The following is a 24,664-nucleotide window of genomic DNA, read 5'->3' on the forward strand; positions in this document are numbered from 1 at the left end:
TTTAAAAAAAATCTCCTCCAGGTAACAGACATCTACTTCTCTTCCCCGATGTTTACATACGTAAAGTAGGCACTACTGGCAATGTATGCAAGCAAGAGAGGGAATAACACTTCCTCACTCTGGCTATGATAAACTGGAAAAAAATATCCTTCATTCCTATTCTTAGCCAAACTGCTCCACACTTCCAAAAACTGTCATTCCAATGGCCTCCACTCTCTCTAACAAACAAATTGTCATTCCTTATTTTCACTTTCTTTCTCTCTCACAAAATTTAAACAACTTCCTTTTTATTTACACAGCAGGCAAATTATCTATGTAATGACCCTAGTCTAGTAATTCCCATTGATTATATTGACACTTAATGGTGAGGCCAAAGCTAATCAATCAAGGCTTTCCAGATGGTGAATATAGCAAAGAAACTATTCAAAATTCTGAGTCTCTCTCTCTCTCTCTCTCTCTCTCTCTCTCTCTCTCTCTTTGTTTTTAAACTCCCTTTCCCAGGAGTGAATCACATCATGATCAAGATGATGATGGAGTTTACTTTTGGGAAAGAGGACTTCTGAAAAATTGCCCACTCTAAACCCAAGTTCATATTCTACCAGTAGACCAGCGGGACATGGGATAATGGAACATGAAGATCTTGTTCCAATTCTAACAACCCAATTTTTATCTATAGACAGCTTTACAAAGATGCATACAGCCTCAGTGCTATTTGGCCACATTTAAGGATCAAACTAAGGCTGATCATTTGTTTTTTTAACAGTAAGTTTAGCCTTAATAATCAGCAAAGAAGACAATGAAACCACATCATAAGAGATCTAAGCAGTAGTTTAGTTAGTGACATAGAAAGAGTCATCATAGAAAATCGGTCCATCCCAGGGCATTAAAAGGGGCTAGTGACATGGCCACGAACCCAAGAACACAAACCCCACCTCGCCTGAGACTGAAGGATACTTACTTCTTTCTTTGAGACTAGAGTTTTAAGGAACATTGTACTTTACACCTAGGGCTATAGTATTCTTTTTTCAATGGGAAAATTCAAAACTAGTATTTTGAGGGGCTGATTGCATATCCGTCTAAAGTTTATAACCCCCAAATTTTCCCCTCTCAACTGAGCCAAATTAACACAAATGCTAAAAGTAACAGCAGTTATTTTTTTATCTTTTAGTTCAATGGCAATGTTATTAGTGTATGTCTTCCTGCACCACACAAAGAACGTATTTTTAAAAATTTTATATCTGATCAAAAGTGTGCCTTGTATCTAAGTCAATATATATAAAAAATGGAAGATGATTTTCAAAGTAAGCTAAACCTGCGTCTTAAAATTAACCCCCTCTCTCCCAGTATTAACTTTTCTACTGATTTCAAGGAATCTCAAACTTGGGAAAACATCCCCCCACCCCATTTCTGGTACAGTGTTCAGTACAAAGTAGAAAATCAATGCCCATATCAGTTTCAATGCTAATGAAACAGGATATCATCTCACAGAATGTCAGTTTGGGGAGATCTAACAGAATAACTCAAATTGTATGAGGATTTTACATTGAAGAAAAGATTCATTTACCTGTTCAGCAGTGCAAATGGTCATACAGACATATCTACTCTTCTGAGTAAGTCAAATACAATCTATAGATACCCTTTAACTTCTCTTTACAAATATTACTAACAGAAAAGACCTGGCCTTTATGAGCTATCAAATGACGTCTGTCCTTCCTTAAGCTCTTTCATCTAAAAAGCTTCAGTACAACCACACAATACTTCACTTTGAGATAATATTCACTTGTTTAATAACTAGAAAGCCAGGTAGAGAGGTAGGTAGGTAGGCAGGCAAACAGGCCGACAGAAAGAAACAGAAGAATTTGCTCTGACTTCCTAGGAAATTGAACATCTAGTGTCTTGCTTTGGTAATTTCTAAAAATTGGATTGTTAAATACAGTTTGAAGGAAGAAAGGCTCTCTCTCTCTCTCTCTCTCTCTCTCTCTCTCTCTCTCTCTCTCTCTCTCTCTCTCTCAGCTGTCCTCTATAGAATTTCACCACCTGGCATTATTTCCCAAGTAAAGTCCAGCACACAGACCTCAGCGAGATAAAATTTTCTACCAGGATTTGTCTCAAGTCATATAAGTTAGAGCTATTCCTTCCATTATTTTAAAGCCAAAATGTCAGTGTAAATAGTAAGGATGAGAGATAGAGATAGAGATAGAGATAGAGAGAGAGAGAGAGAGAGAGAGAGAGAGAGAGAGAGAGAGAGAGAGAGAGAGAGAGAAGATAGAGGTGAAAGGAAAGAAGAGAAATAAAGGGAGAGCAGAATGGAAAGAGCAAGTGGGTAGGAAGGGAGGGAAGGAGGAGGGAGAGATGAGAATATGAATTCATGCTGCAGAGTCCCCCAAAGCACTCTTGGCTACATGGGCCCAGCATTCTTTACTATCATATCAGATACAGACTGCTTAATCTTAATTTTGCTTGTTAAAAAATATTTATCCAGATACAAAAATAAACCCACTGCAAATTACAAGTTGTCAGGGTTAAAAATCTACTCCTGTTTGTGTGGGGGAGGATAAGAGCCCAGCATAGACATGAATCATTCTCAGTAATTTGAGTGTTTCCATGACATCAATGGGCACCCGTCCAGGACTCTGTCGAAGTCTGCGAGGTACCAAAGAGGCAGTGCAGCCAGCAGGAGGCCAGGAGGTGCGCTTTTTTCTTTTTTTTTTTTTTTTCTTTCCTTTTTTTTTTTTTTTTTTTAGGATTATGCTCCTTGTAAAGATTTCATCTGTAGCATCCACTTTTACCATCAAGTAGATCGCTCCACAGATCACAAGCAAACACATTTCATTCTGATAGTGTAAGCCTTTAACTTTATTACATCTTTTTGTTCCCAAATTCAACTATAAATCTGCCCTCAGAGCCCAAACCCGTTTGGGAGCAAAACAATCAGGGATTGTGGATAAACCCGAGCACCTTCTCAAATGTATTATTATATCTATTCCTATCATTTCCCGATGACAAAAGGCAGCCATTTTACAATGACACCTCAGTTTCTAGGAAAATAAATATATCTTTTGTGTAAATTGTCCCTTAAAAATTAGCTATGGCTTGATGGTGGATTTTCTGCTTAAAATTCACTGGAACATTTGTTTCAGATAATAAAATTTTCAAGAGTACTGATAACATGTTTGAGCAGGATTCTTAAGTAACTATGTGTGCTCGGGAACACAAAAGCTCCTAAATATCTGCATTTACTCTATGTCAGGCACGGATTTTTGTCACTTATACCAACTGGCTGGCGCAGACAGCTTCTTTCCTCTGTTCTCCATTCTTCGCCACCCACTTCCCCCCATCCCCACAACCACAACGGAGCTTTGAAAGAACTGGAGATTCTATTTTTCCAATATTTAAAAGAGATAGCAGTGATGAACAAACGCGGCGCATTCACTGCGGAATTTTCAAGACAACCCTCCAGTACTAGAATGCGACAGCCGCTGCGGATATTTTTTTGGCACGAAGACAATGGTGGCAGTGCCAAGCCCCATGGCTAAAACTACTCAAAAGAGGCATAAGGGTAGCATTAATCGCTCAAGTCTTTTACTGCATGGAGTACTGTTGTCCATATTTTAAAAACTAAAAGTACCCGTTAGTAACATTTGTTGTATGCCCAGAAAAGGGGGTGTGGGGGGTACGCTGAAATATATACCAGAAACAAATCTTGTCAGGCATTTGATTCATGTTTATACCTAAAAGGACCAAATGTTAAATTTCGCTGCTGGTGACGGTTTGCAGTGCATGAAACACGAATGGTATGACCTAATGAAGTAGTATACTGAAGGCTGAATGAAAGCTATAGAGAGGAATTCATGAACTAAGTCGACATATTGGCTAAACAACTTCCTTCTGCAAAAATGATGTATACACGGAACATGTAATACTATGTCACAATTTTTTAAATTAAACAAGAAAAACGCTGTAAATGAGCAGACACAACATCCGTCAATCAATCCTTCTACAGACAAAGGAGATCAACACGCAGCCCCTTCTCTAGAACAAGTTGGCATCGACAGTGAGCAAACAACCTAGAAAGTCAACACGTGTTTTGTCCAAATTGAACCCACCAGCTGCTAAAACCTATATTTAAATTTGATTATTAAAAATGGCACCAATTGACAATCAATAAAAGGATGCACTTGCTTCTTCTGTTGCCCTTGAAAAACTAACCTAAGCAGAAAATACAGCATAAGCTACTTCCAATTTTTTTAAAGACTAATATTTTTACTGATCTATTCAGTGATCTTTTTATCTTGCTCCCCCAAGAAAGATAAGGGAAAAAAACGTGTTTTTGGTTTTTTTTTAATTTAGGGGCAGTATGGTTAACAAATGCCTATATAATTCCAAATTTAATACTTTTATAGTCTTATATAATTTTCCATTTGACTTCTTTCTTCCAATATATCCACAGTATCCTACTGTAAGGGAATGTCAAGGGAATCACATGAGAATTAAATGTTACATGAAGGAAAAAATGGTCTCACATGTCTATTCATTCACAAGGATACATCTGAGAAGTATCACCATTGGTAGATTCCTACACCTGGACAGTTCTAATCTACATGAAAAGAACGAGAGACAATAAGAACAACTTAATGATAATATGATTTCTGGAGATAAGCTGTGTGACACAGAAGATCCCACTGGTGTTTGACCAGTAGGATGAGAACATGGTCGTGTTTTGAGTTTCTAGCCTTTCGTTCTTAAAAAGCCACTTTATCACTGAAAAAGATGCACCTATAGAGTGAAACATACTCCTTGAAAAGCGATGCGAGAAAATTATCTGATGCTGCAGGACAATACGAAGCAAGGCTGTTTTGCTGTTACCGCTCATTCTGGGAACTGAAGAATAATCCTTTTGTTCCATCAGACTAGGGAACTAACTCATCATAACCACAATCAAGTCAGAATAAATCTCTGTCTTGAACCCCAATCTATTTCTATTAAGTTTTTTTTCACATTTAAAAAACTATTTCATTAAACAATGACTGTGATTCTTAGAGGTTCTGAAACTATACATGAGGTTATTTACATTTCATTCATCTTTTCTACGCCTGCCTTTTCCTCCTTGTGTTCAAATAAGAAGAGCGGAGTCCCTGTCATGTGTTACCCACAATGCAAAGGGCTTACGTAGACTGATTTATTCAATCTGCCCAACAACCCTGTGAGTCAGGTGTATAAAGAGCATTTTACAGATGAGGAAACTGAGATACAAAAATTACCCAAGATCACACAGGAAGTAAATGATAGAGCCAGGATTCAACCCTGCCAATTGATTCTAAAGGCTATGCTCGTTGCACTATTCTGTGTGGCTGGTATTCAAACTCTGAAAAAACAAAACAAAAAACAACTATATATAAGCAAGAAGCTCAATACTGAAACCTCAAACCCCAGAGCACAAAACACTCAATGGATTTAACATGAAATTAATAAAAGTGTCTTACAGATGGTGATAATTTATACATACATGGTGCTTTACTCCTGAAAGATCTCTGGGTACTTTATAGCAGTGCAAATGATGTACACCAGAACGTGCGACATCGTACAATAAACTACAACCATCTCCAAATTTACTCGAAGCAAGTCATCAACAAAACATGGCAGCAAACTGCATCTCTACACGTTCCCTATGTGAAGAATATGACTCTGTTTAAAACGCACAGAAAAGAATAAAAGTAAAAATGTAATTATAATACAGGACAACACAGCATCGCTCACATGTGCTTTTTGTGGAACAGTAACCCCACACAGGCTCCAGAAAATAAAAGGGAAACTACTTAAAATGGCCTAGAAAATGTTACAAGCTATCTATATCCCTCTTCTCCCTCCAGCCCCAGAAATTTACATTGTATCTTAGAATGTTACAACCTCTGAAAAGTTCTGTAGTAAAGACATTTAATTTAATATAATCTTTCCTACTTGTTGGAATACACATACCTGCCCCCATCTTTTTGTCTATTAATACAAGTTCTGAAGAACTTTAGGAAGTACTAGTACAAAAAAAACTTAACACTATGGATGTATTGGGTTAATATGTTTGTAATTTTCTATCAAACAAATAATGTAAACCGAATTTTATTTTATTTTAATTGATCTAATTTTTATTTTTTTTTTTAACTTTTCCTCATGTTTCTACGCAGAGACACCTTTGCTATGCTAACTAGCCGGTCAACCTTAATTATCCTTGATCCTAGTTTGGAGGTAAGCATCTGGGTTTGCCAAAAATCAGAAATTGATGTTATTCTTTGGATTTCTAAAATTCAGAGAAGAACATTGGCTCTCTTCTGCAGAATCTTACTATTATCAGGACAACTATGTGCTCATCCACAGGCATTAAAAAATCCAAATATATAAATTTCTAAATGCTAAAAGAATTACAACTCAATTCTAGCAGATAAATGAGCCATTCCGCACCATAGAAAATTCTCTTCCTCCCCCTTTCTAAATTGAGAACAGAAAAACAAAGTGGGGAAAAAGGTGATTAGGCACATAGTTTGTAGCAAAGAATAAAGGGAAATAGGGAGTTAGCCACTTTCCCAGAAAAGCCTAGCATTAGTCCTCTTTTTTCATTGATGTTCTCAAGTCATTAAGATGGAATATTCAGTAATGATCTATAGCTCTGATCCTGGAAAATCATGAGTTTTGGCTGCATTTCATCGTTGAGGCACCTCATCTCGTCTAGACACTGCTGCCTTCAAAACAGTGGTTGAACTAAAATTCCAGGTATGCTGATTATCTTGAGGCATCATCAAAACTCATCATTTTGGGAGACTGCCCATGGTTCAGAATTGATATTCAATTCTCCTTAAAGCTCTTCTACTTGTAAATCACTACATAGTATGCAAAGTAATTTAACTTGCATTACTTAAGACAGGACACCCTAAGAACTCCTAGATGGGCCTTTGAATCTATTTTTATAAGAGAGGTCTCTAAAATTAAGAAAGAGAAACCTGCTAAACGAATCGTAGAGGTTATACAGATATTAAGAGATGAAGCTAGAACATAAACTTCCAATTCCAGCACCAAAGCCCATTTTTACAGTATGCCACCTCTTTTTGGAGTGTTCTTGACGTATTATCAGCATTGCGATAACAGAGACTATTCCACCTGTTTTCTTCTCCTTGTGACCACAACCCTCCTCTCAAATAATTTTATTTAACTCAATTTGTAGGAAGTCCAAGAGGGGGACCCAACTCCTTTGATGGGTTAAAATGTTAGAAATAATAAACATTTTGAGTGACTATCCTCTGGAAGATCAAAAACTACCTTCTCAATGCAGAATAAAAAGAACTGCATTACATTATTTTACATGCCCTATACAACAACTGCCAAAATAATCCCCCCACTCGGTGCCATGCTTAGGAGATATGCAAACATTATCAAATTAAAGCACGTGAGTTTTATGCTTTATTTTCCAAATGCAGGGAAATCTTTCATTGAAAATAACACTAATTCCACAGAGTGTGCAATTAATCAACATAATCATGGGATAACATAGCTGTTTGGGGATGTGTGTCAAATAACCCTTTAAGGCCACTAAAGTGCCACTTGAGCCACCAGAGTAATGATTTTCTGAATCAGCAATTTGTACAAGGGTCCCCTAGAGACCTGAAGGACTAAGGGCAACCCCGAAATCACTCAACTTACTTCTAATGAGTAACTTACCACTGGCTTCACGTAAATAAGATCTTAATAGTTCTGTCTGCCCTATTTTATGTTTCTATTGCAGTCTGCGTCTGGGATGATCGGATATAAGCAAGGCAATTACAGACTTCTGTGGTCTCTGAAGAAACAACACATGCACTTGAAATCGTATTTTTTATGCAAAGATACAATAATTTTTCATATAAAAATGAAAAAAGTGATTCTTACAATAGATACTAAATTTATCAAAAGCAAGCAGAAATAAAATATTTTCACTATATTCTTAGGCACAAAGGAAGATATAAGATGGACTTGGGGAAAAGTAACCCCCCCCCAAAAAAAAATTCAATTTTAAGGCTAAGAAACTTTGTGGATCATGAGAATCATTGGTAAGACTTTTCTTAAAACAGATTCCTGGGTTCTCTACCCCAGAGAACTTACATTTAGCGGAGTGGGGTCTGGCATTCCACTGGTTAGTCTAACTAGCCAGGGGTAAGAGTGACAAATTAAGTGACAGGCACAATCTTTAAGGTTACATTAAATGAAACTCCAATACACCTGGTAACCAGGTGGATAACGAAAATACAGTTACTACCTGATCCAACCTCTTTAACTGAATGTTTAAAAAGAGAAATAATTGCTATCTCCGAGGCCCTTTCAGACAGTTACCATGTAACCATTTCATGGGTTAGAGAAACCTTTTTCCAGGTAGCCTTTCAATCCGTCCATCTCCACTCATGAAGTCTGGTTGTTTTAAAGAATGTAATCTCATATTACCAGGTAGAGTCCCCTAATCACCAACAGGCAGGGGACTCCTGGAGAGAAGCGGCCGCTCCGTGCCCACCGGCGCTGCTCTGAAAGCATCTCTCTCCCATTCTGTCCCAAAACCAAAGTCATCGTTAGCCTCCAGGATCAATCTCTAGTGAACATGACTTGGCTTAACTTAACGGGCCCTCCCACCCGTTTCTCCTTGTCCCTGCTCTACTGAGGCATTACACGCCCATATCGAGGGAGGGAGTCTGGTTCTTTGATCCCTCGGGAGGAGGACTCTAACATTTCTAGCCAAATGCAGTAACGAGAACAATATCGTTCGAGTAAGACTTGGTTGCCGGGCTCCATTATTTGGAATTTATCAGCAAATTTTAAGAAAATCAGTAGCTACATTTCACCATGCAAATCACTTTTAGCAATAAATTATTTGCTGCCCATTAAACATGATGTCCTAACAGAGTGTTTCCAATATGAAATGAATAACGACCAAACTTTGAATTGGGCACAGTGGAACAGAAAATAAAAGGTTTAGTATTCCATTTGCTATAGCGTGTTTATATAGGAAAATTACATATTTTAGCACCTGGCATGTAGGCGATGGCCTCGGTTTTCAAGCTGAGCTTACAGCTAACAAGAATATAACAATTATCACCTCTTAAAGAAACCACACGCATTTGATATGCTACTCAAAACTGCACAAAAATAAAGGAGTTGGGAGTTTCATGAAGATTTTAAATACAGTTTATACGTATATATAAGTATTATACTTACATAGTTGCACATATACGTAAATAACATTTTTAACACCAGACAGGAGATAATGCAAGTGTCACTTACATATGTATCTGTAATATAGATGAGCATTCTTCTAGCCCTAGAACTGAGTTACTATTGGTCTAATAATCCCTGAACATACACCACATACACCACTGAGAAGTTAAGGGGAAATAGCCCAGAATTCAGAACACATTTCAGGGCATCCACAGAGCAGCAGGAAGATTGCTAACCACTGAGCCTGCTATTCAAGGTCAAGTTAAAGAGAATGGACCTGCGAATACCAAACTCAGAGGCAAACAGGACCAAACTTCTGAGAGTTATACTGTTCAAAGAAGGTGATAGTTCACAGATAAAATTACACAAGCCTCTAAGTTCCACACTGGATATTTGAGAAAAGCCTCCTAATTACTGAATTGATGAGCATGACTAAATCAAGAGACAAAAGTGGGGGGGAGAGGGGCAAGGGGCACAGGAAGGAAAAGGAGAGGCAGAGGAAGGATGCTCAAAGGAGGAGAAAGGAGAAGGGGAGTAGTCAGAATAGTGACCTCATTCTATCAAAAATATGTAAGAAAATAAAATACATTATGTGGAGTTATTATTTACAGACAGCAATGTTCACTTCTGAGCCTTGTAAAAATGATCATCTGATAGGTAGGAACACGGTCCAAAAAACATGAGATTCGGAAATAAATATTTGCTGGGTGCTGGCTGCTGGAGAGTCAGTGATGGACATTATTCTTAAGAGGTAAGAGTTCAGATGGCTGAAAGGGGGAGTAAACCCAACAGCACTCATCAGGAAGGGGCAGAAGGGGAGTGTTGAGGAGCAGTGAAGAAGAACACAACCTCCTCTCCGGAACAGGCGGCGATAGGAAAGACCTGTGTTTGAGATTCTACGCAATATGCCATTCTCACAGATTTCGTGGGAACTTGATATGTTAGAATGCTGTTTGTAGTTATTAAATAAATCAAGGTAAATAAAAACAGATACTTATATGATTTAGCCAAAAAATTTTTTTAAGTAACTGGTACCTAAAATCGACAAGATGGGAAAACTTAGATAACATTTTCCCCCTTCCCTAGCTCTAAGTTCTTGGATCATTTCATATTTTGGGGTGCTGGTTTGGGAGTTTTGATGGAATTTGCTTACAAATTAGAGAAATTTGCAATATAAGACAGAAAAAAAAAGCTGTAAAGATCTAAACTGCCCTCTCCATATAATACCTACCATAATGATTCAATCAAATCCTTTCATTTTGGAGATATGTACAAATCATTTCTACATAATTATCGTAAAGAGTTTGATGAAACCTTGTCAACAAGAATCTTGCTAGTTTAGGACATATTCTTTCTACAGATTCCAGGTCTTCACTACCAGGACCCAAGGATACTCTCCATCCAAGCAATGGCAGAGAGGCGAGGGTGCTCCCTGTGTGACTGCCCTTGTATTAAGTTAGTCCTGTGACCTGGGAATAAAAAGACCAACAGTGATTTGCTCCTTTAACATCTCATACTCTATCAACAACCCAAAGAGGCAAAACAAGACCAAAAGGGTTCCACTCCAATCACCATTCTCAATGTTTACCAGGGAAGATCACTTAATTTGATCTGCAAGGAAACCAAAAAATGCCTTTATAAACTAATACAATGAAAATATAAGCTCATTTTCCTTCACAAAGCAAGTGGAAACTGTCAATCCTATCAGGGAGTCCTATATCAGGGATTGCCTACCACATCCTACAAAAAGTAATGTTTCAAAATTTCAGTAATTTATCCTTTTAAGTCCATTCCAAACTTAGTCAAACAAAAATTCTTCTTAAGTGTAATCAGGCCAGGAGGAACTATGAAAATACAATTAACAGTAATATAAAATCAACCATGTAAAAACTCAAGAGTGGCATATACTTTACGTGTTCTCTAAACTAGCCAAAGTTTATTTAGCCAAATCAAATTAAAACATCAAAAACTCAAACAAAAAGAAACCCTTCATTTCCAAATAAAAACAAAGTATTAACCTACAACTTTATAATTACTGCAAATATATGATTAGTTGTGTAAAAGTGCAAAAACAAAACAAAACAAAAAACAACAAAACCCCAACCTTGAAAAGTAAAAGGAAGAATCGCACACATCAGTAGGTTCCCAGCTGAGCAGCCAGCAGAGGGCGCACATGCCCCAACAAGAGCCGGCTCTGGCGGGGCACCACTGAACCATTCACTCGTTTAGGAAAAAGCTTGACCAAAATTTGAATGCAGGGAGGGGGGAAGGTGGATCGTCCTATCTGTGGCATTAATAAAACAAATGTGCTCAGTTTAGGATTAGTAAGAAAGACACATAAGTACACTTTTTTTTTTGTTAAATATCAACTTGAACAGATTTCTTAGCTGCTTCATTGAAAGCTGTTCATTCAAAAGAAATAATTCTTTGTATACAAGTGGGGCCATATCAGTTCTCAAGGACACTGTGGTTTTTATAGATCTCTATTAAGAATTATCTACAATACATGAATTTGCAGAAGTAAATCAAATATTAAATTTCTAACAAACACATTTTTTTGGTGAGTATATTAAACTGCTCTTTGCAAACAAACTGTATTTACATGTGTCGTATACAAATGTATTAATTAATTTTTGTAACCCTAGAGCAATCGAACATGTACCATTTTATGGTTAAATTGAGACACATAAGTTATTTTTCCACTGGTTTGTACTTGATTATTTGTAAGTTGCCTATTCTGGGTCTCTGTATTATAATACTTGCTTTAGGGTTCCAGTAGGTTATACTAGAAGAGTATGTACAGCTATGTACGTACACGTACATATAGAGAGGGCACTGTTTATTCTTTTAAGGAAGTTTTCCTATAAATGCAAAAGTCACAAACTCCTCTTACTGCTTTCCAAGCTTGTGATTTCAGAAACAATATCACCAATTGAAATGAAAAAGAATTACTTCATGAAAGCACCAAATTAAAATCAACATCAAATACTATATTTTTTACATTTGCAGATAAAAATTAAATAACCCACACAATGTTCAGTTTCTACTTTCAAGCAAGTTATAATAAATGGAAGGTGTGCACTTCAGTTTCAAAATAGAAAGCCTGTAGGATAATTAACTGCCACTTGTCCATCCACCTAAATGACCATTTCAACCTCACCTCTACTCACCAAACAAAAGCAATAAGCCATGTAACATCTTCATCAGGTGATTGTTTTTTCAAGCATTCTTAGTAGATTTGAAAGTTGAACTTACTTTACAACATCTACAAACCAGGTGGTTTAGGTTTCATGTAGGTCACGAAAAATAATACTTATCATTTGGCTGATGTGGCTACACTGTTTCTGCATAAGTTAAAATGACGATGTTTTATTATTCCTAAGCACTCAATTCTGAAATGTTTGCACAATCTGTTAAGTCCAGGCGCACTTAAATGATTCTGACATGCAGCCTGCTAAGGCCAGTGACGGGGATAATGCCTCTTTACGTGGGTAAAATTTTGTGGCATATAGGTCATTCTCTTAAGGGGAATCAACTGTGTGCCTCTTCTTTGCATTTCCACCACAATCCTTCATTCTGCAGCCTGGAGCTGAGAGTGAAATGCAAGAAAGGAGCCGAGTGCTCAAAGCAAAAATCTGCTTCCAGGACAATCCATTATATCTGACAAGTTAAATGTTCCATGGTAGGCCATATGGCATCAGAGCAGGCCCGACGATGGAAGAGGGGAACTCAGCAAATGCATCACAATTAAGGAGTTTGGCTACAGACTTTACTTTGAATTACTTTATTTTTTATTAAATTTTAAATCCTGTCCCCCCACCCCCACTCGTTTTTAACTGAATCTCTCTTATGAGACAATTTTTAAAGAAGTCCCACAATTTCTTTGTCATCTCACGACTGGGGGTACTGAAATCTAAAGTTAAGGTACACATGGCCATTTTCATGAAACGGAGTTTCAAAGAGGAGGACCTGTAGCCTCACTTAAAAATTTTCAAGACCAATAATTTGTAGATCCTATCTGTTCACTAGATTAAAATATGTAAATGAAAGTGGTCATTAGTTTGGGACATTTCAATGAAACTGATACAGACAGCATTAAATGAAACTAGTTTCCATTTTCAAGTCTAAAAAAATCTTAAAAGCTCATAAACAGCATGTTCCTGTTTCTTCTGTGGTTTACTTAATAGTAACCAAATTAATAAATTAACGGAAGACTATCTCGTTGAATTTAGCTCCTTTAAGCACCACACCAAAATGGAATGCTGCATACTCCTGTCCCACGTCCCAGAAACTAGTCTTACAAGCGTTCTAAGACGCTCTGATTAAAACCAGGTTGTCTATAATAATAAATTGTAGTATAATAACCAAGTTCTGCATTTATTACATGAAAGGAAAAGATTAAATTAATGAAATAAACAAAAATAGCATCATTATACAATGGTATATACCATTATACAATAAAGAAAAAAAAATGTTCCTGTTTCTCCTGAAGAATTCTCAGGAAGAGAAGTGAACCTACAACAGAAACTGAAAAAGGTTTCTATGGAAGTGTCCAAACCCATCTGGCCCAGTGTCAAACAGCAATTTTTATCAACTCCCTCACTTCCTAGAGATGATGCACGATGCATTCTTGAGCGAATATAATATGAAATAAATTGTAATGGGTAGGTTTTTCTAAACAATAATGATTATCGTTTAAATACTCACACTGGTTTGCAAACATGAAATTCATAATAATTAAGAGAAACATGTATGCATCTTTCCGAAAGAGAAGACGCTAAGACTCATTTCCCTAAACTATTTTCACTCTCCATTTCTCCAGAGGGTCACTATTTCCCTCAAACGTACCCGCTTCTGCCTTAATTAAGAATAACATTATTCCAAAGAGCATATCCAGATACTTTATAAAAACGGATCATTTTCCTTCATGTGTAAAATTATGAACTCATATTTGGGTGGTCTCAAAGTTACTATTTGTTAATAATCTAATGTAATCTTATATCTGCAAATGCTTTATTTTTAAATGTGAGATAATTTATTGAATTATGAAAATGGTATGTGGGTTATGAGCTGGTAATTTGCGTTAAAATCAATTGTTATAGCTCTTTGAATTTTATCAAGTGCTTTCACATACACGCTTTATAAAGCATCACCATAATCCTGTTAGGTAGGTATCAGAACTATTACCATTAATACTTTCATCTGCACATGAGGAGAAACGGAGATTCAGAGAGGTTGATGTACTTGACTTAGAGCACACAGCTATGAAATGAAGGAGCCACATCTGGCCAAGCCGACGTCTAATACCAGCATTGTACTGCCATGCCCTACCATAAACTAGATGAGGAAGTGTGAGCATTAAAAAGATAAAGGCGAGTATCACGTAGGATGCAAGTACATATGTTATACATTTTTACTTCTTATTCAAGAACAGTAGCCAAATATTTTGGTATTGTGGTAATGCCCAGTTTGAAAAAGTCACTAGAATCCTTCCTATGCTTGAGTTTCCTAGGAGGCATGAACACTTACTCAACATACATTACACTTACACATGAGTGCATGCATGCACACGCACACACGTGCACACACACGTGTGTAAAATGTAGCCATGCACACCTCAGCACCACTAGAGTGTATTGAGCCATCGTGTACTGCAGATCCTATTTCTGTGTATACATATCCACATTTTTATTACTAATTAAAATGTCCAGATGGTAAAATAACACCTGATCCGAGGGGCTTTTAAGTACAGTAATTGTCGACGCTCAACTCCTACATTGTTAACAAATTGGAAAAACTGGCCTGCACTGAGTTTTATATATATTGTTTCCAAACCATCAGTGAAATGCAGTTAAAATTTTAATAATTTGAAGACAAAAAAGCCCATATTAAACTCTTTACCAAGAAAAAGAGAGAAAGATTTTCCATTCAAATCATTACTCTTACAAGAAAGCTCATGAACTTCAGCAGAACCAAATGTCACATCACAGTAATACAATGGTGTTTAAGGGGAAAAAAAGAGGAAAGGAATCAGGTTAAAGCTATTCAATATCTCATCATTTAATGAGGCCTTTTCTCTTCATCTTTTGTTTACAGGTTGACTAAATAATAACCAATTAATTTTTAAATATATTTGTGTCTGTTCTTTTTTTGCATTTTTATACCACATATAAGAACAGATCTTAATCATAAAGCAAAACACTTATTATCTTATATACTTTTTAAAAATATGGATTCTGGGATGACCCCTGAAATTCAAGTTAGGCCTTGGCTCATGAATAATATACTTCAGGAAATCACAAATGCTTTTAAAATGTTTAAGCAGTTACTTCCTAATCCTAAGTGGATTCTTTTTTTCTCAAGCAAACATTTTTGCAAATATTTAGGCTGCTTTGATACGCAAATGTTCTCCCAAACGTTTCCACCAGCCAGCCACTAAAATCTCTCCATAGACCCCAACCAATGGGAAAGTTTGCAAGGGAAATATGAGAAGCAACTGGATGAGAATACTGCCAGGGACACTGGCTTCACTGGCCACAAACAAATGTTGATTTTGTTGCAATACCTGAAACAAAATCTTTGGATGCTTTAGTGAAACAACGACTTTAACATTCTCAGTCATGGGGCTGTAATTCTCCTTGACTGAAGCAATAGCTTCTGGGGAGTGTAAAATGGATCACATACAGGTTTCCTATTTCAGAGTTCAATAACTCCAGTAAATGTGACTTGCTGCTGGACAGTGAAAATCTCATCACTTGAAGAAGTAAATGCCCACAGGAATTAACATGTGCAAAACCAGAAACTGAAAAAGCAATAAATAATGGCACAACTAGGGTCCCAAATCTGAACAGGTACAATATTAGTAGAGTACGTTCCAAAAATGTTCTCCCAAGGGCAAGAGCAAGGGGAGAAGATGTTCCTAGAGCCATCTTTACTACAGAAATAACTCCAGAAATAATTCATGCCAACACAGGATTTCTAGAAGTAAAAACAAAAGGTTGTATTCAAAAATAACTTGTAAATACAGAATGATTGCAATTATTATGACTAAAAACAGTCCTCAACATGCCTTTTTCCTTTCACATTCAACTCCAAAAACACCCCCAAAACCTGCTTTGGGACATAATGGTATTCCCTAATAACAAGTCAACAAATCATTTCAAGGAATGTTTCTAGTTTCCTCGGTCACATAAGTCACCAGAGGCGAGCCCCACTGAAAACACAACCAAATTCCAGGATTCCGGTTGCTAACACCACTCTAGGCATTACTGAGGAAGGTATGAGTTGGTAAACATTTGTGAATTTGGAGGGAGGGGAAAACTAACAGGGAGTTTAGCCAGTGGAACACTGAGTTTATAAAATTAAAATAATCTGAGTCTTGACAACTAACCTGCAGATCCACACTTGTTCCTTCACTTCTGCCATCACTTCCTCATTTACACATATTAGAAGTGGTCAAAGATTTCATCAGATGTGGTTTTGACAATAGCAGCAAAGTGCCTAAAGCCACAGATTTTAATTGAGCCCAAACTACAGATTTTTTTTGGGGGGTGGTGGTGGTGGGAGAACCAATCACAGCAGGAAGTGCTTTAAAAGAAAAAAGGAAACATTGTCTAGAGTAGTTACTCTGCACTTAGCTGTACTGTATGAAAAGAAAATAAAAAAGCTCTATAAAATGTCAGAATTAACCTATCGTTTCGGATTGCTTACAGGTGAAATTCTACCATCTGGATGGGCAGTTTGCCTGCATAGAAAAGAAGTAAACTGAAAGAAAAAAAGAAGTAAAGCCTTCTCCTGCCTGCTCTTTTCACACAATAGATTTTAAAGGAATGAGGACAGAGCCACCATAATCTCCAGACATGACACACCATGTATACACACACACACACACACACACACACACACACACACACACGCGACCATGTACAAACTGTGACAAAATAAAAGTTGGAGAAAGCAAGAGATTGAAATAAAATTATGTTTCTTGGAACTCATATTAGTGAGGAATAAAAACCTAGTGATTCTTAATAGCATAATATGGAAAAAAAACTTACTTTAAACTTCTCATTAAATAACTGATGATACTTTCTATTTTACTGAGATACTTTGAAAAATAAGACCCAGCATATCAAAGTTTCTATCTTACCCTAACAAGGCTTATTTATATTCTTTATTTATGCTGGGCTAGCAACTTTGGGAATTACAATTTAACTTTAAATAAACAGGAAACTGCATCTTAGGAAGTGCCTGAAGTTGCTTTATATCATTCCAGAGTGAAAATGCTTATAAATTTAACAATTTATAAAGAAATATGCATTCTTTCTCCTCTTTTCTTAATCCTTATACAAACCTTTTCCTTTTTTTTTTTTTTTTAGTCACATCTGCCTCAGCAAAAAGATCTGACTGAGTAATAATCATTGTTTTAACCTAAAGATCAAATCTGAAATCAGGTTAGAACTCTGTTTAGGCTTTTCTTCGTAATGTTGTGGGTGAGATAGAACTTTCAGTTTAACTTTAGGTTAGGATGACAAACACAGCACCAGGCTGGCAAAGTGGTGTTTCGCCAGTCCACAGTCACACATTTGGAAAGCAACACACAGAGGGTTTATAAATTAATAGCTCTCTGTACTGAATGCTTGTTGATATCTCTGTTCTGGGGTTTCTGGGTATCCATTTTGATTGTATAGTGTTTCTTAAAATTACGTTTGAAGCACAACACTAAACCAGAAGTGTTGAGTGAGAGAATTATGGGCACATTCCCAAACTCTTACACTAAACCACAAAGGGAATAGATTAAACAGAAAAAGCACTGAAAAAACAACCATCATCCAAAAGAGAAAAAAAAAGCAAAAAGAAACCCACCCTGAAGAGAGAAATAGAATACTTGCTTTTCTTTCGACTTTATGGGTAGCACACGGAGGGAGGCACCAGGAGATCTAAGCACGAATACGTGATGAAGAGTCGCCAAAAAGCGTGTGGATGAATAAACTGTCGTGGCGTAAATTTGCCAGCTCGAGGACAGAACACAACACGCTGGGGCTTGGCTGTCCTAACATGTTTTACTATGTAAATTTAAATAGTCTCGAAAGGGAAAAGGAAAGGGGAAAAGGTGGAGGGAGTTTTTTTTAATATTAAAAAAAAAAGTTTGCCAGAAATCCTCATACTTGGGTCACACGTAAAAGTACTTTCATTAATGTTATTCAAAAAAAGAAAAAAGAAAGAAAAAAAAAGAATCTACTTCTTAGGTTAAAACTCATCACATGTTTCCTATGATGGAAATTTAGGGGGGTGGTTTAAAGAGTTAAAGACTCCCTACCATTAATTTGCATCTGGTGCTTTTAGTGTGTGTGTGTGTTTTTTTCTTCCCTGAAAAGTTGGCAGAGCCGCCGATTTTCCATAATGCAAGCATTTGGGAATTGTGAGCGGAATGAAACCGATCCAATCTCCTGACTGCGACATGAATTTTCATTAATTACAACCTTGTCAGCAAAAGCATTATCAAAGCTGAATATGAAAATGCTAATGAGTCCTCATTTGCATATTTTTCTTTGTTGGAATGTCATTAATTATTACATTTTATGATGATGAATGCAGCTGTCGAAGCTCTCCGATGCATAATTAGCCATCAGAATGCCAGGAGCCGATCAGCATTTTTGGGTGAAAAAAACAAATTTCACTTCCACTCTCCCCCCATCCCAACACCACCCAACACACACACACACACATACACATCCCTGATGACGACAGTCCTGAGGCTGGACTTTGGGAAAGTTGAAAAGGGCTCCTTTAGAGACAATTAATTTTTGCTTTAAAATTATTTTATTTTTAGTCAATAACGGTCTTATACAATACAAGCAGTTCTTTAAAAAAAAATCGTTATTCCAGCTTAATTAATGCCACGCTTAATTATAACACCATGATGTCAGCGGTTTTAATTAAGTATTGGCTCCGTTACAAAAAAAAAAAAAAAAAAAAAAAACTCACTGCAGTAAGAGTCACAATACAGATTTGTGCAAATCATTTCTGCGATTTTTTGGTCTTCCGTGGTTCATGAACTATTCAGATATTAACAGGCAGCATGAAAACTCCAGGCACACTCGCTTCCGTAGGAGGGTGTACACACGAATCTCTCTCTCTCTCTCTCTCTCAAACACACAGACACACACACACACAGACACACACACACCAGACACACACACAAATCAAGCAAAGGGGAAAACCGACACTTTCCTACTACATTACTTGGGTAGACTTTAGAGCTTACCTAGTTGACCACTTTTTTGAGCTAAAGTGTAAGTGAAGATGACAAAACATAGCTCATCCTCTCTCAGCCGCTGGGAACGGTGTTTATAAGTAAAAAAAGAAAAACAACACAGAGCAGATGGGACCATTACACATGACCAAACCAATCAATCACAGATGAAGGGCCCAGGTGCAGCGCAGCCGTGCAACAACGCACCATTTCACAGTCTGTCAGACACACACACACGGTCGTTCATGAGTGACCCTCCTCAGCTCCCCCCGGACCTCATCTGGAGCGCTGCGCCCCTCTTGCCTGCCTACGCTCCAACTGACGTCTTCATAATCGCCCTGTCTTTCTATCTGCTTTGGCTCCTGTGAAGAGGAGGATGGAAGGGGTGGCGACTGTGGGGGGGGGGGGGGGAGGCAGAATGGGGAGGGGAGATAAGGAATGGGCTCATATCATTGTCACTTATGAGGAGTCCAGCCTTCTTCCTTCTGCCATCCGGTGGCCCCTCCCTCCCAAACCACCATCAAAATCACTTCTCTAACCATCATTAAGCTCATTAATTTTTAAGGGTGACTGCTTGGTTGCTGCACCCCAACTGTCTGTCATTAGAAATTTTGTTTCTGAGTTTCTTGCCTGTAAGGAAGAAGGATGTGTATAAGTCAACAAAGTCACAATTAGATCAAAATGTTAGAAATTAATTAATTGGATGTGGTTAGCAGTACATGTCATGGCCCCCAATATTGGTTCAAATGAAACCCTAGTTACTCAAAAGCCTCTGAGGAGCCAACTCTGTCTCAATATTTGGTGTCTTAAGTAATTTCCTGGCCTTTGGCATCCTGTAACACAGACTCATCCAGGAATCACTGAACCCAAATGAAATTGTACATTTGCAAGGGTCATAGTTTATTCTGGCAACACAATTGAAATACCAACTCAGACACAAGTTAAGGATAGGCTCCCTGTTTTAAATTCAGAATTCCTAATTCATAGCTGAACTTTATGTGGCTTTGCACTTTCCGTTCCTTAAAAAACAAAACAAAACAAAATAAAAACAAACATAAAATCTCAGTGGGGAAGAAAATAACCAAGAGAATGCAGAACAGAATGACAATATACACCACTGAAGCACACCTACCACCTTTGAAAAAATTCCCATCACATCACATCGAACAAAAGAGTGGTTTTATTGATTCAATATATTCTTTAATCACGAACTCCTTCTTAAGCTTAGGTAATTTATAACCAAGTTTTTGAGATCTGTTGATAGAGTCCAAATATTGTAAGGAACTGGCTCTGTTTACTCAAAGAATTGAAAATGGATACTTCCGCCAGCTTTAGGGGGAAGTACTCATGCTCACCCAGTGATTGAATGCTCTCAACAATTTATAATTTCTTTTGCCCATTTGGAGATGACGAGTTCAGGAAAGCATTCAAACACTACAAAGAACTATATGACTGCAAAATAGCTTAAAGGATTTATGTCCCAAAATGCTCATGACATTTTAGGCTTTACCGGAAAATTTACACTGAGAACAAGCAAAAGTTAATAAAAATAGACCATGCAATACAGCCACTCTAAGGATTAAGTCACCATTTATGTGCAGTTTCATGTAATGGTACAAAAATAAAATAAAGAGTACAGACTAAGTTGGGGTGAGAAAGTGTCCTTCCTAAAATCTGCATGCCACTCCATTTACAGGCAAAGGCAATTTTACAGAACACTAGGCAGATTGGATTCGTTGAAATGAAAGCTTTGTTTCTTAGCATGGGCCCTTCCATCAATTCAGACATGTTCTCAAAATGGTTTGATGACACACTTGTTTTGGGGTTTTTTGTTTTGTTTTGTTTTGTTTTTTTCTTTTGAGGATTCAGTATGCTTTTCATCTCTTTACCATCTAATTTGTCCTTTGAAAACTTTTCAATATTGAAGTAATCATGAGTCTTTCTGTTCCCCAATGTGTCCTGTAATTTTTATGCTGAGTCCTTGCTCACGAGGACCCTCATCTCTGAACTCTAAAAGAAAAGCTGAGAATATGTTTATTAAAATCTTCCATAGCGATGCAGAAAAGATCACCTTGTGTTGTGAATATGTGTTTTTTTCTCTCAAGGAACAGACTCTACACATTTGCATTAATAAATTTCTATTTTCAAGCTCAATAGAAATTGCAGCACAAAAAGCAGATGTGTACGTTGGATTCTTTCAAATTAAATTTCCAAAAGCAGAACCTACTCTAGCTCAAGATCAAAGGAACTAAACCATGATCTCCTCCCCCTTCCAATATAATTACAGAGATTTCATTTCTTTTGTTACAATGAGCACAACAGGTAAATCTTAAAGCTGAGGGATAATGATCAGGTGCTCCTGCTCGGCTTTGTGGGTAGCTGCTCACTCTGCTCAGTGCCCCTGCTGTTTAACACTCTACAGGAAGATGGGAAATGCCGAAGGCTCGTCTCTACTTTATTCTTGGGGATTTGTTTCCTTTTCGACACCAACACTAAGCAGGATAGTTCTGATATGGACACAACCCGTCAGACAGCAGGGTTGTTCTAAAGGAGGACCATGTCCATCCTAAAATGCGCATTCAGAAAGTAAATCACAGCTGCAGGTGTCTTCTATCGGTAGGCTACCTAAAAACCCTTTTGGAAGTAGATGGGGGTATAAATACATGAGGAGTGACACTGTCATGAAATGTCATATCCTGGCAGTCCTGTGAAAGGCCAAGGCCCTGGGGAGGGAGAAGAAAGACATGCAAACCACAAAAGTCATCGAAAACTGAGGTTTGAAAAAAAAATCTGTTCCACTTTGGAATGATTAACATGATCTATTTCTTTGGGGAATATAGGTAAAGAGAGAACAAAATTTAATGTCAAAACCCACAAAAACAGAGAACTTGGGAGAGAATACCCTCTAGGCTTAAACATCCTTGACAGTGACTGCATTCTACATATGTATTTCTATCTCCCTTTTAAAATTCCTGGTACCTCATCTCATCCTTTGCTGCCCATAGGCATCTGTTCCCCTCTAATTATTTGCCATTTAGAAAAACTCTGCTTAAATTCCTTGTGCATATGTCCCTTGCTTAGTGTATATTTGTGATGCTTAACTATGGTGCTTGGTATTAGAGCAGCCTTGCGTATAAGCATAAAAACTTTCCCACCCCAGAAAAATAATCCAGTATCCTCTCCCCCAAAAATGTATACATACACAAAGTAAATTCAATATAACCGGGATATAAATATGTACTAGTATATACATCACACACACACACACACACACACACACACACACACACCCCTCAAAGTCTTGGCTGTTGGTAAACAAAGCTTCTGGTGTGTCTTCCAACCAATGCCTTCCCAATATAAATGCCAGTAATAACATCTTTTACTTTTAAATAGCTAAGGTCTTCTAACCCCTGAAATATTTTTTTGCTAGTCTATGAAATGGAATATGATTATTGTGTATGGAAATATCCTTATTTTAAGGACATTCTCTCTTGAGAATATAAGAAAAAATAACTTGAAAAATCAGACATAGTTTGGTAGCATCAAAAACCCCAAATCAAACAGGTTTAATTCCTTCCCACATCTCTTCCACATAATCTCTTTACCCATTCCTTCATCCTTCCATCCCTCTTTTCCTCTTCCTACCTCCAAAGAAGAGGCACTATATGAAAGGAAAAGGCTGGACTGGAAGCATGGAATCTTGGCTTCTACATTTAGTTCTGCCGATAACTAGGAACATGTCTATTTCCTCATCTGAACTGGAGTAAATGATCACTAGGCTGAGGAATAATTACCATTAATAATAACAACAGTAGTATTAACAGTAACAGTTTACTGTGTGCCAAACACTTTGTAGTGCAGTGGGGTGACTAACAGCATGGATTGGGGATCAAAGTGCCTGGGTTTGAATCTCAGATCCACCCCTAATGAAGTGATGACCCTAGTAAGTTACTGAATAGCTTGGTGCCTCCATTTTTTCATCAATAAAATAGGACTACTAATAACATTGATGTCATGGGCTTGTTCTGAGGAAGAAATAAGTTAAGACATTAAAGGTACTCAGAATACGCATGTATTTATTCTTTATCATCTGTCTTCAAAACACTGTAAGTTTCACGCAGAAAGGGAACGTCTTTTGTTCACCACTATATTCCCACAGCCTAAAAGAGGTGCCTGGCACATGCATGGAGTTCGTGAATAAATGAATGTTCAGTAAATAAATGAGTGAGTGGATGGATGAACAAACATACCTTGTTCTGTCAGAACCAATGATTCTAAGACTGAACTATTAAATACGTACTAGGTATAATTGATATGGTATTTTGCATGACCTCTTCAGGAAACTGATAATTTATGTGGGAATGAAGCTAAATACAACTTTCATTACCAACCATAGAGTGACAAAAATCACATTAGAAATATATAAGATGAAAACTTTGCCAGGTCAAAGGAAAGATAATTCAGTTATGGGGTTGGGGAGTGGAGTCTTTCTATCTCATGATTCCTCCACGAAAACTCTCGGAAAATGTCAACAATGACCGCCTCATGGTTAAAGCCAATAGACAATATTCAGCTGCCATCTTCCACGGCCATCAAAAAGACACTCTTACCCCCTCCTTTTAAAAAATCTGCTTGACGCCATCACATTTCCTTTTTCTCCTACACCTTGGGCATTCTCTTTCGTTCTCGCCCAAAAGCCTTTAAATGATGAGACTCTTTCAACTGCTAAATCCTCGGTCCACTTGCTACTCGAGACGCCATATGCAGTCTTGTACCTTCAACTGGTATCTCTACGAGGAAGGCCCCTTCAGTTACAGACCTTTCCTCAGACATCTCCGAGCTTTACCCCCTTAACTCCAACCGCCTACTTGCTAGCTTCACTTGAACGGTTTAAAAGTACCTCAAACTTAACACCGAATTCATGAGCTCCTTTCACACCTAGACATTTACTAATGTTCCCTGGACTTTTACAGTGATTGAAGAAGAAATGAAATTAGATTTATAAGAATCTTCTCATTCTAGCTCCTGTGCTAGATGTAGATCTCGTTTAATCCTCATTACAATGCTCTGAGGTAGATACATTATCTTGATTTTTAAGATGAGACTAGTAAGACTCAGAGAAATTGCCTCCACTTCCTCACAGACCATGGTTTTCAGGCTACAAGTCTCGAAATTAAGAGAATGAAT

At 37.4% G+C, this 24,664-nt stretch overlaps 1 protein-coding gene across 27 annotated transcripts in view; it reads right to left on the reverse strand.

Moving 5' to 3' along the window:
• Nucleotides 1-24,664, reverse strand: part of TCF4 (transcription factor 4) — a 345,979-nt gene that overhangs the window by 177,497 nt on the left and 143,818 nt on the right. Inside the window, exon 1 of one of the 27 annotated variants that reach the window (XM_074339934.2) lies at nt 19,490-19,562. The exons of 20 other annotated variants lie outside the window; for them this stretch is intronic. Coding sequence is in view for 3 of the 7 variants with exons in the window: in XM_019722145.3 (XP_019577704.1) it covers nt 61-154 (94 nt within the window). In the remaining 4 variants the exon portion in view is untranslated. Of the gene's footprint in view, nt 1-60; nt 346-18,113; nt 18,287-19,489; nt 19,563-24,664 lie in introns of those variants that run through there. 6 more of the 27 variants (XM_074339938.2, XM_019722160.3, XM_074339939.2 and 3 more) reach the window with 6 other exon arrangements.

This window comes from Rhinolophus sinicus, chromosome 4 (assembly GCF_057876585.1).
Source record: "Rhinolophus sinicus isolate RSI-liver-muscle chromosome 4, RSI-T2T, whole genome shotgun sequence".
Classification (NCBI taxonomy): Eukaryota; Metazoa; Chordata; class Mammalia; order Chiroptera; family Rhinolophidae; genus Rhinolophus; species Rhinolophus sinicus.